This window comes from Echiichthys vipera, assembly GCF_963691815.1.
Source record: "Echiichthys vipera genome assembly, chromosome: 15".
Taxonomy (NCBI): Eukaryota; Metazoa; Chordata; class Actinopteri; order Perciformes; family Trachinidae; genus Echiichthys; species Echiichthys vipera.
Genome location: NC_139840.1, coordinates 12,410,603 through 12,430,238, shown reverse-complemented (window position 1 = coordinate 12,430,238; position 19,636 = coordinate 12,410,603). Strand labels below are relative to the sequence as shown.

Genomic DNA, 19,636 nt, shown 5'->3' with positions numbered 1-19,636 from the left:
ATCCGGGGACGTGACAGCAAACTGTGAAATAATTTATGTATTTAACAGAAAACGGTTGAGTGTATAACTCAAAAACGTATAGTAGAGTTTATCAATGCCTGAATAGAAATAGAGTACTATCATCCGTAAAAAAAAAAAGAAAAAAAAAGAGACCACCCCCAAAACAGAACTCAGGTTTAACTGCCATCTCAAGGCATCAGTGTTAATTTCTCCATTTTGTGGATTTGTTTTACTTTTGCAGTCACTTTAGAGTTATACAATCATAGAAATGTGTCCACATGTGACCTGTGATGAGATGTAGTACTGTTGTGCTAGTTTTGCTGTACATCAATCCCCCGGGGGGAAAAAAAGGATTACATATGGATTGGTGTGTGTAGCATTGCCATTTCTCAACAGTGTTACGTCTCCAGCATCTAACCAATGCTGTATAGAGTGACCTTATACTGTCACCAGATCAGCTCAACTTCAGTGAGCTGATTGTTAGATAAAAGAGCTGCTCATACCAGAATGAAAACACTAGACTGGTGTTTAATGTTGCCTTTTGCTACTGTGAGGCTTTGGATTGTCTCATGAATTAGATGACTGTGCTTAATCATTAAAAAAAAAAAGATAAGAAAAAAAAAGGAACTCGATTATTTGTACATATGCAAGTATCTACTTTTGTTCCACGTGGCAGAAACTACTGAATTGGATGTGTTTGTTAATTTAATTCACTTTTTTATTACATAGTAAGGGTAAAAAAAAAAGTGGAGGCAGGAGGCCCCAAAATAACTGTTGAATGTATCTTTAGATAGCTGATATTTCAATTGGGGGGGGTGTTGCTGTTCTGGCTGTCACCTTAAAATGCTAGCCTGCATTCATTAGAAGAGAAACAATCAGGTTTTCCTTTTTGCCTATTAAATCATTCACGGCTTTGTTTGTTTTTTTCATTACCCTGTCTTAAAAGTGTTCATCAGCACAATCCCCTTTGATAGTAATCTATTCTCTATTGAACATAAGCAGACTTTAAAAGGCTTGTTGGTGACATTCCTAAACTTGACAGAAATTTGTAAATACCTGCAATCAAATGCCATGAAGAAATTCTGTACTACTCCTGTGAGACATTTTTCAAATACAGTATATAGAAAGAGAGAGAGAACGATAAAAGTGTTTTTTCTTCTGTTTGTACACCAGAAGGAATTTGGACTATTTAGCTGGGTATAACTAAGTAGAATTTATTAAATACAAGAGAATCCCCTCGAACATCAAAGCCACCATGCACCTCAGCCTCATTCAGTTAAATTGATTTATAACAGAAATGCATTGTACAAATTTACCATTGTATTCTTTTTTTATTGTTATTATTCCAGACAATGTAATAAGTCACAAATAACATTTTGTGATGTATAAATGATCAAGTATAATAAACTCTGTATTTACCCATCTTACTCACGTACACAACTTTTCTTCTTATCTTCGTGTGAGTCTGCTTCCTCTTTTTTTTTTAATGTTCACTCTGTTATTTAAATCCTTGACAATACATTCATGGACTTGAAGGTACACTTCCATATCCTCACTATAAATACATTACTGGAAATTCAGAGTCCATTTTTTTTTTAATGTGAAATTTTCAAGTATAATGCCAATCAAGTTAAGTGGTGTTCATAACACTGTAGCTTTATTACTCTGTTGTCTGTGTATTAGATGACTGTTGATGTGAAGCACAAACCTTTGGAGATCAGCCATCACTTGAAAGCCAATGACGGGACGTCTATGGTTGTGACTACCTTTTATGGCTCTAGTTTAAACTACTGTTTACACGCTGTTACACATGGTGTGTTCACTGCTCCAGCTTAATAGTAATAAGAGCGTACTCCTGAGAGGAGCCAGAGACCACCTTATGAAGAGACTTTATCCAAATGGAATTTTACTTTTCAGGAAACTAAGAGGGAAAAAAAAGTCAGTGGTGTTTTGTCTTGAGCAATAAATGCACTGATTCAGATACAAATTGACATAAGAAAAAAAAAAAGATTTGGGATTCCTATTTTCAATTCATGTTGTTTTCAACAGCTGGAATGGATGTAGACTGAACAGCTGCCAACTGCAACACAGATGTATGATATGACAACTGTATATTAACCATCATCAGCCAAATAAAGAGACGGAAATGCCAATTCATGTTACACAATGATGCTATTGTGATGATGCTGCGTTGCCGTGATGATTCTGAGTGTGTGTGTCATATTGTCGGGTTAAAAAGCATAAAAATTACCCAGCATTTACCGCAAACTGTGGATGAAGGATTTGTAAAAAAAAATGTCCCGGGTCTTTACCTCTCTCCCCCCACACCCCCTGCCTTACTACCAGTCACAGAACAGCAGAGTGTATCTGAACTGGCAGAAACTGTTACTGAACTGTTTGTGCTCATTAAGTAGTCCTGATATTTACTGCATAGTTATGGATGAGTAGAAAACCGTATCCTATATATTTCTGTTACCCAACATCTAGATTTGAACTATTTGATTCTTAATAATTTGTCACAACCACTCTCTCCCTTGCATGATCATTATGTATTCCTATTATCTCTGGTCTCTTAATGTAATCTTAGCCATGCTTTTCAATTTGTATGGTCCAAAATGTATTTTTGGAGCCAGATGAATCAAAATGATGTTCTCCATGTCCTCCCCAAAACTGGGCCAGGGAATGTGCAATGCTCAAAAAGAAAGATATTCTGCAGAAGCGGATACTGCGATATATCTTTCCATTCAATTTTTATGGATTACATAAACATAATGTGGTTCGAAGTGAAACTAAAATGTGCCTTCAAGACTGGTACTTACAGGTGACATCAAGATTTTCAGGTGCACATACGTCTGGGGAACTGAACTTGCTTCATCTGGCTCTACGTGCTTTATGTGCATTTTATTGTAGATATGTGATTTTAACTCTGAACTGTATATTAAATAGTTAATACACACTTAACTATGTGTAACGTAGTCAGTCTTAAGTCAAACTGTCACTTTAATGACAAACCAAACCGCACGCCAACACAGGCGTCCACACACAGATGGTTTTTTAACCTCGTAGTGTAAGCAACGCTGTCTTTTGACCTAACATTCACCCTTCATAGCTAATGTCTGCTAGAGTTGAGGCTTGCGTAGTATGCCAAATTTGTTGAGTAACTAGTTCAGTGGGTACGATAGCATCTACCCAGAAGATCGGAGTTTGTTTTTAACATAAGCTCAACTTCATTTTTTGCTTATTAAGACATGTTTTTTTTATATTAAGAAAAACATTTCAAGAGCTTTAAACAAAAACACCGTAATCAAAAACAGCAGCCTCATCACGTACACTGAAGCTGACATAATTAAGTCCAAAAGTTGTTGAGATTTAGTCGACTGGATTCTTTTTTTTTTTTTTTCCTTTAACCATTTACAACAAAGATGTTCCCTAAATGCTACAGTAGTCAAGGTGACCTGTGGATGAGCAAGCTGTCTAAATAATGTTCAAAGTAAAAGGAAACATTTCTAACAAGACCTAAATAAAACTCACCTTAAGGTCTTTTTTTGTAGATGTTCTGAGCTTTTAATTTGAATTCAGAATGGTTTATTGACAGGAATGTCAGGCGAAACAATATTATCAAAGCCTCAATGATAATACAATTCAATCATATCACAGGTAGGTCACTGAATGCACCTTCTGGTGAGACAGTTTTGTCCACTACGGTTTCCAAAGTCAAGAATTAAGTTCCAATCTCAAAAGCAAAAAAATGTCCACTTTACTGAAAACTGAGTGTTATTGACTGAAATATACACAAAAAGAATCACTGTCAACATCTGTCCCAGGTTTTGACCAACAAAAGCAAGGATACGAGCAAAGTGCAAAATTCGCTCTTCATTCAAAGTTGAAATGTAAGCTGCTTAAAATAATTACAGCAGTTTGCCGGAAATTTCCTGTTATCACGAGATAATGAAATACTGAGAAAATGCTTTTGTTTTCTTTTTCATTATAACTTACCCCACACACGCACACACAACCTTCTAACATTTTCAATCCTAAAAAGAGCCGACTAAATTCTCTAGTTCTAAGTAACACTGAATCATTCAACAGGAGTTTCTGTACCAAACGAAGTTGTGCTATATTTAAATGAATGCAAAACAAATGAGCAGACATTCCATTATTAATAAATACATGCATCCATTATCTTGTTTTACATCAGCAAAATGAAAAGAAATCATTTTTCTATCAACACAGCTACCTCAAACAACTCATTATGTAGGCTTTTATGGGATAAGTAGTTGTAACAATCTGGAGTAAATAACACTGCAAGCTGTTAACCATGTTAATATAATAAGTTACCAGAATAGAAACAGCTAATGGTGCAAAACAATCATATGAAAATACAGATTATCAGTGGATTTTCATCTCTAACGTGACAATTAAAAAAGCATCTCAGAAAAGCTAAGACATTAGTACAATTATGATAAAGATGATGTATAAAAAAGTAATGTGTCACTAATTGTCCACTAGTCATTAACATGTATATTTGTATATCGGCCCATTTATTGATAACCGGCTATAATCCTGGCTGTCAGTGTTCAACATATTTAATATTGATATACTCAATGATTTAAAAGAAAAGTTACAAAGTGCACAAAAGACAAATACAAAAGGGGAAATAAAAAGCCTGAGAAAAAATCAAATCATAAATTAGCTTCCCATGCTATTATACAATCTTGTAATAGGTAGTGGGACGAAGAGTTGTACTGGTGGTATGTGAAACATCAGTTACAAGTCTGTAGTCTGTTTAGAAAAAAATATATAATACAGTGCATTTACATGTCTGTAATTGCCTAATAATCTCCTGGACATAAGTATTTCATTTGGTACCAATTACAGGAAAAATAGAGACAGTGTTAAACTGGTTCACTTCTAATTACTAATATTTAATAGTTTTAGTCTTATAATAAGTGCAAAGCAGACCGATTGAACATGCAAAAAAGTACATGTGTACAGGCAACCATACAATTTAGTATATATGGAGAATAAAGTTTCCAAACAAACGTGAATAATTTATAAATATTTAGGTTTAATTGGACTCATTCTTTCAAAGGAAGAAATTAGCACCAAATCACATACAGTAGTTCTATCCAGGAAAATTTCTAGGAAATTTCTAAATTACAGACTTGTAAAATAAACTGTTAACAATAATAACACATAATCCTAAAAAGAAAGAAAAATTGACCTAAGACAATACAATTCTTAAATGAATTGCTCTTGTGTGATTCAATTTAGCTTTGAAATAGAATTGTAGCATTAGCTGCCCCATAAATCTGTTGCCTCCACAGAGCCAATATATCAGTGGATATTAACCTGTTATCACACATGTACCAGTACCAGCACCAGTGTATACTGGTTAATAAGGAACAACAAACTGCAATGGAATGCCAAAGAAAAGTTTTAGAACATATAGTGTCATAATTGTCTTTTTTAATAACAAAATTTAAGTTATCCTCATCAAAGTAATGTTTGTTGATGGCAATCATTACACTTTCTAAGCTCAAATATTGGCATCAACATTCCTGTATCATCGGTCCACAATCTCAAACTAATGTTGATTTTTTTTCTTTTTTTTAATGGAAGCAATTAATGGGGTGTATTGTTGACAACTGTTTCCACAGGTATAAATGTATTCAATGTAACACATATTGCGGCCTCCCACATTAGTGCTAATTAACTGGGAGGTGTTATGCACCAAATTAAACGGGCTTGCAACTTTAAAGAACCTAAAACCATGCAGAGCCACCAGGACTTTGATCCACACAGAGGCACGACAGAAAGAAAAGCATGGGAGTATTTGAAAACCGTTTGAGGGATTTGCCTTGTCGGGACTGGTCCTAATGAGCCAACGAGGTTGAAGGATAATTGATTCTGGCGGCTGAGCTTCAGTGAGTGGCCATTTAGCATTTAGGGCGGGCAGAAATCAGCAAAGTAAGGGTGCTGCAAGGCTTCTTCTGCAGAGATCCTCTGGACAGGGTTACATTTTAACAGGTTCTGGATGAGATCACAGGAAACATTTGAATAAGTAAAACAGCAATATCACATTTCTTGCAAGCCACACTGTATATTAGCCTAAACTGGTAGTTCATTTTAGCTGAAGTTACTGAACTATTTTGTACAAAACGAAAACTAAGAAAAAAACAAAAACATTCTCAATGACCACAGACTTAAAAATGTGTTTTGATATTTAAATAAAGCTAGACATTGTAAAAGTTAAGTACCTGGAGTAGATCCCGTCCTGTGCTACTTAGTTTGGGCACCACATTCACCAGTGAGGTGGTGGCTGGATACATGGGATATGGCTGCAGGTAGAACGAGAAGCAGTAATGAATAGTTCTGTAACATTTAGTGTATACTCAATCTACTGTGGGTCTTCAATAAAAAGCATTAATAAGTTACCTTGTAATCGGGGAGTTTTGTCATTGTCTGCCACTGTTCTTCAGTTGGTGTACCCAACAACGTACCAAGTGGTTAAAGAAAAACTTTTTGGAAGAGAGAAGTGTATCCAGCCTGTTAAGACTTACTCTTTGTAAATCATTCATCACAAAGTAGATCAATAGTTCTGTCTGAACTCAACCCCTGTGGTCTCAGAGTTCTGAATACCAAACTGTAAAGAAGACACCTTGTCAATACCTACAAATGCTATGAAAAAGATATCTGAAGATTCTTTTCAACTGGTCATCCACATCGTTCCCCGGGAATAAAGGCCTTCCAGCATTAGCCAGCTCTAAATAGGACATGGAATCAAAAGGACACATGATTGGCATTTCATCAATTGTTTGCTTAAGCTTTATTCTTTCATAAAACAACCTACACGTAAAACACTTATATATTTATAACACTGAAGCATGACAGGATATTAACACTAAAAGTTAAAATGACTTATTCCCATAGTGGTCCTGGCCTGTCCCATGATAAAAAATTGTAATTTTTTTTAATACAATTAATATAATACAATACAATGTATTAAAAAATTGTACATTTTTTAATACAATTTTACATTTAGCTGCACATATATACCATTTTGGGTATGCCTAGTATTATTCCTATTGTATGCTGTTCTCTAGTAAGCTAAAACACCTGTAAATTAGGTTAGGCATTCATACAGAAGGTACTGAACTCTGAAAACAATGTTTAACCAAAGTGCCTTATACACTTAATGAATTATTATTTTTGTATTATTAGTATTAACAGTATCCTAGTCACAAGAGGTGACAAAACAATTAGAAACAAGAATAGACAAACTTAAATCCTCATTTATGTCAACAATCACAAACAAACCTGCAAATATGCATCCAGCTGACCACATGTCAATAGAGGTAGAATAAAGTTTAGCACCAAATAGCACATCTGGAGGCCGGTACCACAACGTCACCACCTAAGTCAAATCACAGAGTAAAGTGTGAGAATTAGACCTAATCGCACCAATTATCACAGCCAAACTGGTGTTAACATAATCGTTCAGCATATTGACTGGTGGGTGCTACATATACTGTACAGATTAGACAGAGATGGATTTGATATCAATGTCAGAAAATAGTTTTGCCACAACAAAATGTCTTTGCTGAAGTGCCTATATTTCAGCTAGAAAAGTTTTTAAGTTCCATTCGGTACAGATGCTACTGATGCGACCATCTGCTACAGAACCATTACTAACCTTCCATGCGTCATTTTTGCAGGGGAAAAAAAGTCAAGCCTAGACGTGCTTCGTATTTTGAAAACCGTCACATATTTGGAAGCCTTTTTTTTTAAGTTTAAAGAAGTGATGCACAAAGAGGATGATAAATGCAGCATGTTCTAATTTCTTTACTTATACAAAAAAATCTTAGAGCAATGTGTTTGAAAGCTGTGAGGTTGTGGGATATTTTTCATTCATCAAAATAAGTGTGGGGAACTCATCGGCATACACATTTCCATAACATAAAAAACCCTTATGCACCTGAATAATACCTCTATGACAGCTTCACTTACCAAAGGAGGAGTTTGAAGAACTTGACTCTGAACAATTTGACTTGACAGGCATTAATGCTGATATAGTAAACAAAATACCCATACTGTCATCGTAAAAGCAAGTCAGTGTAACTTATGCTGTATGTATTACATACAGAAATGAATGACCCTACAGATATTTCAACTACAAGAATATTCATGTAGTTGAAATATCTGTAGGGTCATTCATTTCTTCTTGCTCAACCAAGAAAGGGTCTCAGGGTAATACGTCCTCTGAAATGAAATGACCTTTAAAAGTCCTTGCTTCAAACCCTCAATGCTTCAAACTCTGCTCCCCTCTAGGTTTCCTTTTTTATTACATTTTCAGATGAGTAGTAGACACTCAAGGTCAAGTGCCCTCTCATGAGTTTGGAGCGCAGCCCTTATGTCAGCCAACAACCAAATCCACTAAACCTATTTAAACTTGCCTGTCATTTATCTGATAGCATCGATAAATCAGAACACCACTTAAGCCATGTGCTGCTGTGTATTTGACTCTCTCCCATCATTTATTGATGGCTTAAAAAGGGACATATTATGCTTATTTTCAGGTCCATATTTTTATTTGAGGTTTCTACTAGAACATGTTTGTATGCTTTGATGTTCAAGAAACAAATTCTTTATCCTCATACTGTCTGCATATGGACCTTCTCAAAGATGTAAACATAAACATTTTAAAACAGTCCTAGTTTATTTCATGTTGCATTGTATGTGACATCAGCTGACAGGAAGTTAACAAGGAACACAGCTGTTGCCTAGCAATGGAATTCGCTTGATAAGGTCTATAACCTGTAGTCATGCTCTGACTGAAACGCTCTGTTTTAGTGCCTGTCTCTTTAAGGCCCTGTCCTAAAAAAGCCCAGTCTGCTATGATGGGCTTGCGAGAAAAATATGGTGCACCTTTGCAAAAGTAGTGTTCAAGCTGTGGGTTAATATACTGGGACTCAGGGGGCGGTATATTCTAATGAGCCTGCATGTTGACATAGGAGGGGGGAGCAAAATCTGAATAATATGTCCCCTTTAACTTCAGGACCTCATAGAACTTGAAGCTAATGGCTTTGAACATAAATAAGAGCATTTTAAAAGCGTAAAAGGGAACATTGAATTAGAAACAATATATCTGTTTTTGCTGCAGTTTGCTAGTTTGATGTGCCATATTTTGATATTTTATGTTATAATGAGATATGTGTGAGGTCGCGCTGTCCAACGTGACAACAAAGGATGAAAGCTTCTATTTATAGATGAGATATTGTCCGGTTTTAAAACTAACGCTGAAACCTTGCGATAGTATGAGACCACGTGAGAATTGCATTCACGTGTCACATGAAAATCCAGTTTTTCTTTATTGATAGAAGAGAAGGATGGAAATGTTGTTTTCTCTCTCCTACTGAATGACTTAAGCAAGAGTTTGACAGACAGATGGTTCATCCAATCACCTGCCAGGTATACTTTGAAAGTGCCTGCTCTTCCCCAATCCGTTTTTAACGACGCCTTCTCAGATGGTTCTGTTTAACAAACCATCTGAAGAGTCATGTTAACGTCACCACCTAAATTAAGAACTGAGAGATCATACATTTGTCTTTTTTTTTGTCTCAGTACTAATTTCTTTTTAATTACAACTCCAAATATCACAATAGATATTGAGACTGGCTTCTACTTTCTGGTTATAGTATGGTATGTACTATAACTCATTGTACTTCAGCAAAAAAGGAATTATATTTATCTGGAGACGCAATTAAGGACTCTACAAGTGTGTGGTGTTTTATAATACTGTGAAGACAACTGAATTGACATTGCATCAGAAAATATTTTTATTATGACATTTGCACTGTTTACCTTGGCTACACAGCTACAGATAATACAATTCTATAAAATGGAAATGAAGTACAACCTACCTCTGCTGAGTAACACCTCACAGGAATGCCAAAGGCTCGAGCCAGCCCAAAGTCAGCCAGCTTTAACTCTCCATTCTATATACAGAGATGCAAGTTACCAAATCTTCCCAGATAATATTAACAGATTGATAAACTGCATCTTCAATTGTGCATCAGATTTAACTTTACATTTCACACATGCTGTTACTGATTTCCAGTTTGCATAGTTTGTTCAGCCTTTAAGTCAAAGTCCAAATGCACCTAAACACTTACTCTGTTTATGAGGAGGTTCTGCGGCTTCAGATCTCTATGAAGAACGTTTCGACTGTGGCAGAAAGCGAGGCCTTTCAACAGCTGGTACATGAATGACTGCATCAGAGAGATAGTTTGGAGACAAAACGATATTAAAGCAGCTTATTCCAAGTTACACAAGATTTAACTTGCATACTAATGATAATCACAGACACTTTATTAACTAAAGATTACGCATTAAATGGTATACAATGCCGGCCTCCTAAATTGGCGCAGCCTCGTTTGGAAGTGTAGTGAACGCTTTGTGGATGGATTCATTTTCTCAATCTCAAAATTGCCATTTTAGTGTCAGAATGTTCAGAAGATATGTGGTTTGTGATTATCTGTAATAATCAGTGTTCACATTCTCTTCACCCATTGTAATCAATACATTAAGAACTTGCCTCCGGTTCCCTAAAGAGGCGGGGCAGTGGCAAAACAAACCTGACCCAGGTACAGTAAATTTGCCATGAGTTGCCGCTTCTTAACTAGTGCTGGTTAAACTCTATTTGTTGACTATCTAGGATGTGTATCTCTCACCTTCACAGTTTCAGGATCTAGATCCCCATTGCAGCTGTCAAAATACTTCTTCAAATCCTACAGTTGATAAGAGACACATTAGCCTTGGAAGGTATACACATTAAAACATGACATAATATAATATTTGGGATAACTATCTCACCTGATCACAATATTCAAAAACCAAGGTTAATTTCTTGTCACTGTGCAAAACATCATGTAGTCTGGAGAAGACAGAACACCTTTAAGTTGATAGTAATCAGGGGTTAAGTACAGACTGCTTACCATTTTAATCCATCTGACAAACAGTGAAAACAAGACAAACATCACTCCCACATAAATTGAATCCAGCAGCAGACTGACCTGACAATGTTCTTATGCTTTAGTTCCTTCAGAAGACAGATTTCTCTCAAAGCTGAACTTGGCACCCCCTAAAATAAATGACAGCCAGTTTGATTAGCATGCTAACAACTACCCAGAAAACAATTGAATGAATAGTATGTTATTCTGAAAATATACCTCGTCGTCGTCGTCCAACCTGACCCTTTTCAAAGCCACAATTTCGTGGGTTTCTCTGTTTTTAGCCTTGAACACTGTACCATACGTACCTGCGGAGAAGATGACGGTTCAGTTATGGTAGTCATGTATCGCATAGCAACGCCAAGAGATCCTAACGTAAGCTAGCTTAGCTACCTACATTGCTAGCGTTAATATCGTTAAAGCTGGCGGGCAGACCTGTTTTGACAGATAGTGCCATTAACACATGCCAGTGTAAGTAAAAACTGTACACACCGTTTTGTATATGGTTAACAATAGTATTAGTTAACGTAGGCACAGCGCTTAGCTACCGTTAACTAGCACTGCATCTACCTGAATGCTAGCTTAGCAAACCAAGCTAGCTGATATTAACTTTATAAAAATCGAATGAAACTTACCCTCTCCGATTTTTTCAAGCTTTTCATATTTCTGCATGGTCGGCCAATGAAGCCAGCCCTTGAACAAGCTAGCAAACCAATGACTGATTTAAGGCCCCGAACTGGGGTTAATAATGTTGTGATAGCTAGCGTTAGCTTCAAGCTATCTGCACTGGCTGCTTCTGGTCGCTCTGCAGCTGCAGTCGAGCTTGTCTGGTTGGGCATCTAGAGGCCGAAGGATGAATTACAACACACCCCCAAAACCAGACCAAAAATCCCAAAACATTGCTAGAAACATATTTAGTTCAGAAGAAACTGTCCATTCTTCTTTCTAGTTGCTTTTTTTATATTTGAAAAGTCTAATCTATATTCCAGTTATACACAATACAAAACGTGTATTTCTAAATGTATAAATGGTAATAACATAAATGAAAATGTACAAAGACAATACAACTTGAAAAAAGAAATCAAGAAAAACAAAAACGGGGTCTGCTACACTAAGGGAGTAAATCTGAAATGCCTGAATAATATAAGTTTTTGCCAATTTACTATTTTTCAGTTTCAGTTTTCCATAGTGGTCAAAAATATAAAAAGAGGGTAGTTTGTCAAGCCAAATCCTTTTATGGGTATAGCATTTTGCAAAATTAATGATCAAATTAATTGTGTAAACTTCTTCTGCCGAATATTTAGGATTGCTAAGAAATAGTAATACATCTATCTTTATAGTATTACACCCTTTTACAAAGCTTATTGTAAGCTAGTTCTGTAAATCAAACTGAAAAGTAGTAACAGGAAAACATTGTACAAACCTTACCGTACAACACTCTTACGACACTTCATCATCCCCAGGAACCAGAAACACTTATTCTTGAAATCTAACCACACACTGTGGTCAAAGATAACAGCTGTGATGGATGTGGTTTCATACTGATTACTATGTGATATTTGAGGACAAGTATGTTAAATGTGTGTTACTGTACTGAAATTGATCATTACTAATCTAACCTCAAACTGCAAATTGATTCTACTTAAAAGCTGTCAGACTGTGTCCTTTGAACTATTCATTTATCTAATGTATCTGTTTAATGATGTAAACAACAAACAATTTCACTTTCTATAATCCAATTAATGAATACTGATGGCTAATATTCACCAGCGTGCAAAACTTTGTATTGAGCGAACGTAATGTGCGGATAGAATCACACAAGGGGTGGATAAAAAGAAATATTGCCACATATTAAAAAAAACAAAAAAACAACAGACTTTCAAGACATAATTCACTCAAAATATTCTGGGCATCAAACACTTAGCCTGTTGAAAGGTGGCTGTAAAAAGTTTTTGTTTGTTTTCAGCAACTGACACAATAGATTTACTCATCACTACAAGAAAACTAAAACCATCCACAAAGCATATACAGCCCAGTATTTAGGTTCAGTGTTCAGCTTCTTCAACCCTGTATTTGTGACAAAAATTAAAAGTCTGTGTATTAAAAAGGGAAAATACAGTATATGCTAATTAAAACAAAGTTTATTTCTTTTGTTTTTTAACCACAATATAATTGATCTTTCTATACAGGATAAGAGAGAACAGTGTTATGAAAATCCTATTTAATTTAGATACTGTACAGTTGTGTAGTTAATCATCACAGGCTGATCCAGTTGGTCCGCTTATACATTTACAGTACATACATAAATTTGACAGTTTAACGCAAAACTAGACAGCGAGATGGTAGATTTATATTAAGAGCCATACAGAATTTATCTGTTCAGGCAAGCCTTCCCTGAATTTCATTTAAAAATAGATTCTATTACTCAGTGACACTGAGTCACTGTAGATCTACAGTAAACAAGTTTTGTTTATGTGTTTATTTCTGCTTCTCAGTTCTCTGCCTGCGGATCAGATCAGAGTAAAGTCCTCCTTTGCTCAGCAGTTCCAAGTGAGTCCCAGCCTTAAAAGACAAGAAGAAGCAGTTAGATATAATCAAAACTTATATTACACACTCAGCACATTAAGATGGCGGCAATCAGTATAAACGTATGAATTACAGAACATGGAATTGAGCAAATTCTCTTTAGTGCCTCTTTGAACTTACTAGGCAGTCCAATAAATTAGCAGAGACTTTTACAGCGTGCTCACACTGTCCTTTTGGCCTCGGCCAAAACCGGTTTTTCAGCTAAAGTCTAGTACCTTTAAGTAGTGTGAGCGCACCCGCTCCGCGCTCAACTGGGGCCAGCTGGGCCGCCACGGCCCGCTTGAAATAGGTGGGCTTTAGCGGAGCCGTTTGCACATGTACGAGCACGAGCGTGCGCACGTGCACGCGCACGAGCCCGAGCCCTACGGCAGTAGCGTTATGTCCGCCTGTTCGGACATGTAAATAGAAGGACAGACCATGCGCGGACATTTAACAACAACAACAATGGTGGTGAAAGGTTCACGTTGTGTTTACTGCAGATTTGGTCGGATGAAAATATTCAAAAACAGTCGACAAGACGCACAAAAACTCCGAGGTCTGTGGAAAGATTTGTAAACAAAGCCACACACACGCGATCAATGCGTGTGACGTGTTACGGCGTGATGGCGTATGGACAGCAAGAAGAACTGGCCGAGGCCCTGGTAGTGTGAGTACAAACGGGGCTGGGGCGCGGGGGGGAGAGGGAGGGGGGACAAGTACCCTAAAGTCCGGGTCGTGGTCCGGGAGGACAGTGTGATCACGCCCTTAAAGGGAGATAAGAGCACCTCCATTTTTTTTAACACTCTGCTACCTCACCTCCACAATGCGGCCATTGCTCATGACACAGATGAGGTCAGCCCCTTGAATGGTGCTCAGCCGGTGGGCGATGATAAGCACAGTGCGACCACTTGTGGCCCTGTCCAGAGCCTCCTGCACTACTCGCTCCGATTCTGCATCCAGGGCGCTAGTGGCTTCATCCAGTACCAGGATGCAGGGGTTCTTGATCAAGGCGCGGGCAATAGCTATGCGCTGTTTCTGGCCACCTGATAATGTCGCACCTCGCTCACCTGGGTTCAGAAATCTAGAGCTTAGTATTTAAAAATGGGACATGAATGTTAATATTTGTAAATGCCTAAGCTAGATCACATACCAACCACGGTGTTATAGCCATCTGGGAAAGCTGTAATGAAGCCATGAGCATTGGCTTGCTTGGCTGCGTTAATGACCTCAGCATCTGTGGCCTCAGGCTTCCCGAAGCGGATGTTGTCCATGACAGATGATCCGAACAACACTGGCTCCTGCAGTCCCACAGGGTGGAAGATACAGCAAAAAACTTGACTACTACGAACGTGCATGCTTAATTGTTTTGCTAAACCCGCTTATCAATCATATCAAACAATGATAAACAATCTTTACCTGATTGATAAATCCAATGACTTGTCCCCTGAGCCAGGACAGATCAAGCGTTCGAATGTCTAGTCCGTCCAGCATGACTACGCCAGTGGTCGGGTCATAGAAACGCTCTATCAGGGATGCCACAGTGGACTTTCCTACAATGAATTGGATTAATCTTTTATAGGTTCATATTGTTTACGTGTCACACACCTACAATCAGAATCATTCTCTAGGAAATTACCTCCTCCAGATTCTCCAACAATGGCAACAGTTTTACAAGGTGGCAGCGTTAAGTTGAACTTTGTCAAGACCTGATGGCCAGGTCTTGTGGGGTAGCTATAAATATACAAAAAAAACGATCAATCGAGAGCATCCTGTGATATTTATGTTCAGTTTATGTCTAGAATTGTCTTGAAATCTATTTGAATTAAGATGAGGTTCCAACCTGAATGAAATGTTCATAAAATCCACTCTTCCTGTCAGACTCTTGTATGGGATGCGTCCTCCTCCAGATAGACGAATGGTAGGCACCAGAGCTAGGTACTCAAAGACCCGAGCCCCAGAGCTCAATCCTCTCACCATCTGTTGCAAATGTGAGAGATTCACAGCTTAATTTCTCACAAGATAATATTTCAGGTGTTTACATAATGCACACATAATATAATAAGAACTACAACTAAATCTGCTATTTTGCATGAAAACCTGAACAATTAATTGATTATCAAAATAGTTAGTGATTTTTCTATCAATTAGTTGACAAATCAGCTCTAAGTATTATGCTACATTTTCAGATAACCCATGCTCTATGTATATCTTTGTACTCACCTGTCCAAAAAGGATAGAGATACTGGCCAATGACCTGAGCATAAAGAGAACACAGGAGCTAAATTTCATGTGATTTATTTAATCAAAAAATGGTGATAAAAAGCAATCATTGTGGGGCAAGTTTTTGCTTTTTTTTGTATGTTTTTTTTGTTTTGTTTTTTTTACCTCTGAACAGTCTGAGAAGCAACCAGGAAAGACATGAGGTCTCCAGGAGACATTTCATTGCTAGAAATTAAAGTCCCTCCAGCAAAAATAGTTCCTAGGACAATGCCTGTATTAACAGCACACAACACAAAAACATTACTATATAGTGACATACAGCACACATCTGCTCAACATTGTGTTTATCAGTTAACATAGTTCAAATACACTCACAGTTCAGGGCAACGTTTGAAATTCCTTGGAAAACTGCAATTCCAGCACCGAGGTTTTCATTCATGTCACATGATTTGTCAACTTCATATGCATATAACCTGGTGAAAAAAGACAAACTTACTAACTCTGAAGTAAACACTGTCTCTGCAAGTACTATGCCTATGAGTATATCAAAATATACTCTCACTTACTGGAGCTCTCGCTCTTCCATTGCAAAAGCTTTCACTGTCCGCACATTGCCAAGTGCCTCATCTGCCACTCCTGTTGCTTTTGCCACCTTAAATCAAACACAAAGTTAAGTCGAGGCACCAACAGCCATCTAAACATTTTTTTGTAAATTGCAAAACAATTTCAATTTAATGGTGTCCCAAATTGTAGGCACAAACAATAAACATGTATACAAAGTTAGTATGATTTTTTTCACAGCCCACAGATTTATGAGAGTCAGAGTAGGAGTCAAGAAGAAGTTGTACAGCAACTTGGCTTTACAACATTTGTGAGATCATATCTATATTGCATTAAGAGAGGAAAAGGTATAGTATGTCTGCCACTTTTGTAATGAAGGTCTGTTCTGCTTGCTCATATCTACGGCTTTATTCCTTTTGTCTGTTCTGATATCGCAGTCCCTTGTGACATAGCAATGAAACTCAAACTGCGTACAAGACATTGTCCAGACCTAAGAAAAATTCTAAGCAAAATGACAATACTGCATTTGCTATCACCTGTTCTTGAGCCAAACGGGATAGTTTGCGGAGGAATGAGCCAAAGAGAGCCCCTGCTCCCACCAGACAGGGGAGGACAACTACTGTCAAACCTGTGAGTTTGGGGGAGATGATGTAGAGAGAGACAAAACATCCAACTGTCTGTGTAATACTCCGCAGACCCTGCAAATGTGCAAAAATAGCATAAAAATACAAATAAAAAAAATACAAGGATACAACTATATTGCTTGTCATATTGCTTAATATTTCAAAACACAAATATAGCACTTTATACCTGAGAGATGACTAATTTAAAGGATGACTTGAATTCCTGAATGTCAGCAGTTAAACGGTTCACCAGCTGGCCAGTTTTATTGGCATCAAAGAAAGCCACATCTTGCCTGAGACAAAGGAAATAACACAGACAATGTTAACTGCACTTGTTGGACTGCAGATGCTGTCCACACATAAACTTAATAGTCCATTAGCATAAACATGAAAGCATCCCGTCTGGTGACCAATGCAATGGTATCCATGCTTTCTTTTGCTATTCCACTGAGGAATATGTACCTCAGTAAGGATGCGAAAAGAGTCTTCCTCATGTCCGCTGCCACTCTCTCCCCCACCCTTGAAAGCAGGATGATGTAGCCACTTGTCAGCAGGCCCTTAACAAAAGAAGGTGATTAATGACCAGAGCAATGGACCATTTTTACAGAAAACAGCGGTGACATTTAAAGGTTTTCATGCAGATTTTTTTCATTATGAAACGGAGAGGAATAGAACGTGCTAGCCCAGAGCAATAAACATCATAGAAACATTGAATTGAAAAAGTTAATAGAAAAATTAACTTTGTTGTTGTATTGGATTGCATATTGGTGTTGCTTTTATTGCTTTTACCTTCAGGATTTCTTCTAAATTAGTTAACAGAGGAGTGCTCAGTTATTATCCCATATACTACCATTAAATATTTAAAAATGTACAATTTAGACTCTTTGTGGAAAGTGCAGTGTTATTTAAAGCCTGAATGTGCTTTGTTAACACAGTTGGGTGCTAGACACAATGAAGTTTAATAACTCAGGAGTGCAGTGGACACTGCCATGTCACAGACCAACTGTACGTCACTCTTGTTGAGATACTGGCATGTGAAGTTGTGCTTAGAGAATACAGATTTCCTGTGTACTTACCTGAATACCATATAGTCCCAGTAATTTCAGCGCAGGACCTCTAATCTCGTGGAAATAATTTCCAGTCTGTTCTCTCAGATAACGTGCCACAACATTCACCAGATCCCCGAGCATCAAGGGGATTTGAATATTCAAGATAGCTGCACCAAAAGCAAGCTGAAAAGAAATATAATCCATTGATCAGCGTAAATGACATGTTTAGCATCTGTCTATAACAGGGGTGTCCAATCCTGCTCCTGGAGAGCTACTGCCCTAAAACATGCTCTCCAGTAGCTCTCCTGGAGCAGGATTGGGCACCCCATGGTCTATATTATAGTTTATTTTATATCACGGACATTACATTTAAGAGAAGTGATTCAAGCTTACCATAACAGCACCGATGAGAGCAAACAGCTGTGGTTTGACAAATTCCCACAGGATATGCCATTTGAACTCAGGCACAGGGATTTTGGTTACTATTTCCAACGGGGTGTTGTTGTTCACATCTGCTTCGCAGTGAGCTACATGACAGAACAGTCGTGCAGAGACAGTGAGTACCGCTGGTCCCAGGATGAACTTCAGGGCCACCCCTGGGGGTTTGGATGTTCGGGTGGTGGACTGGCGGACAGCTCTCAGAGTAAAGCTCCAAATACGACTGACAGCATTTCCAGACTGCTGTGAAGAGCGGTGGGCTGGAAATCGTGGCGATGTGTACCATCTGCATATGAGGTAGAATATGAATACAATTATATGTTTAATAAGCTATCATGAAAGTATTGTAAAGCTAATGTAAGTAAGGAAGTAAGTAATTTAGTGTCACGTCCTGCCTTTGTGGGCTTACAAAACACTACAAATAAAATAAAGAAGAGCAATAACATAATAACAAAACTGACAAATGTTTTTCATATTTTTGCTTGGAAACGACTTAATTGATTATCTGAATTCACAAAATGTCTCATGTTATGGCAGTTTTACACGCTAGACCTGAAGTAACATTATTTCATTTTGAAGTTTTTTTTTACTGTCGAAAAGACACATAGGAATGGAAATTGTAGATAATCTGTTCCTGATTACCAACTCAAATACATACATGCATCCCACTGTACCTATGTATCTATACCTAGGCTATCTGAACACTAGAGGCAATCAGCTATGTCAACATGTACTGTCTAGAAAATTTAAGTAGGTCAAGCTTGTAAGTGGTGATTAACTAACATATGGCTTGTATAGCAGCTATAGGTCAGCTTTCATAAGCTACACTAGTTACCGGTTACATTGCCCTACCGTGAAAGTTTCCATGTATCTGCTGCTGTTTTATTGCATCGCGGGTGCAACGGCAGTGAGCGCACCGGAGCAGTGTTGCTTGCTCTACAGCAGACGAACTTAAACATGTTTTTAGTTATTTCAGTGAGAACAAGCACATTAGGTTAAAACAGTCATTAAGCTCTACAGTAATCCACAGGCACCATGCAGGCTGCCATGTTGACACTGACCCAGAGTGCATTTCTGCGCCCTACAGATGACTTCGTTTTTATTGTGAATATTCGTTTGCGATACCAGTGTTCTGCTTTATTTCACAAACGGCAGCAAACGGATGCAT

At 37.6% G+C, this 19,636-nt stretch overlaps 2 protein-coding genes across 2 annotated transcripts; both read right to left on the bottom strand.

The window, feature by feature from the left end:
• Positions 1-3,788: 3,788 nt before the first annotated feature.
• On the bottom strand, positions 3,789-11,811 carry cdk5 (cyclin dependent kinase 5). The gene is made up of 12 exons (XM_083927789.1): positions 11,648-11,811; positions 11,232-11,320; positions 11,076-11,143; positions 10,876-10,936; positions 10,734-10,790; positions 10,176-10,271; positions 9,924-9,998; positions 7,321-7,417; positions 6,697-6,766; positions 6,439-6,499; positions 6,261-6,341; positions 3,789-6,033 (listed from the first exon to the last, which is right to left on the bottom strand). Exons 1-12 carry the CDS (start codon positions 11,682-11,684, stop codon positions 5,947-5,949), a joined length of 879 nt encoding a protein of 292 aa, XP_083783915.1. The 5' UTR covers positions 11,685-11,811; the 3' UTR covers positions 3,789-5,946.
• Positions 11,812-13,227: 1,416 nt separating this feature from the next.
• Positions 13,228-19,473, bottom strand: abcb8 (ATP-binding cassette, sub-family B (MDR/TAP), member 8). Its single transcript, XM_083928463.1, has 16 exons — positions 19,321-19,473; positions 18,424-18,754; positions 18,058-18,213; positions 17,444-17,538; positions 17,169-17,274; positions 16,895-17,056; positions 16,364-16,449; positions 16,173-16,270; positions 15,963-16,068; positions 15,798-15,831; positions 15,418-15,554; positions 15,214-15,308; positions 14,994-15,127; positions 14,728-14,875; positions 14,394-14,644; positions 13,228-13,574 (listed from the first exon to the last, which is right to left on the bottom strand). Exons 1-16 carry the CDS (start codon positions 19,425-19,427, stop codon positions 13,491-13,493), a joined length of 2,130 nt encoding a protein of 709 aa, XP_083784589.1. The 5' UTR covers positions 19,428-19,473; the 3' UTR covers positions 13,228-13,490.
• Between the last annotated feature and the right edge of the window lie 163 nt (positions 19,474-19,636).

Coding starts and splice junctions, on each gene's coding strand:
- cdk5 (XM_083927789.1), bottom strand. CDS start 11,684: ATGCAGAAATATGAAAAGCTTGAAAAAATCGGAGAGG. Junction 6,767..7,320: donor AGCTGGATGCATATTTGCAG/GTTTGTTTGTGA, acceptor TGTCCTATTTAG/AGCTGGCTAATGCTGGAAGG. Junction 6,342..6,438: donor CAAAACTCCCCGATTACAAG/GTAACTTATTAA, acceptor TTCTACCTGCAG/CCATATCCCATGTATCCAGC.
- abcb8 (XM_083928463.1), bottom strand. CDS start 19,427: ATGTTTAAGTTCGTCTGCTGTAGAGCAAGCAACACTGCTCCGGTGCGC. Junction 15,832..15,962: donor GCTTCTCAGACTGTTCAGAG/GTAAAAAAAACA, acceptor CTTTATGCTCAG/GTCATTGGCCAGTATCTCTA. Junction 14,876..14,993: donor TCATTGGATTTATCAATCAG/GTAAAGATTGTT, acceptor GTGGGACTGCAG/GAGCCAGTGTTGTTCGGATC.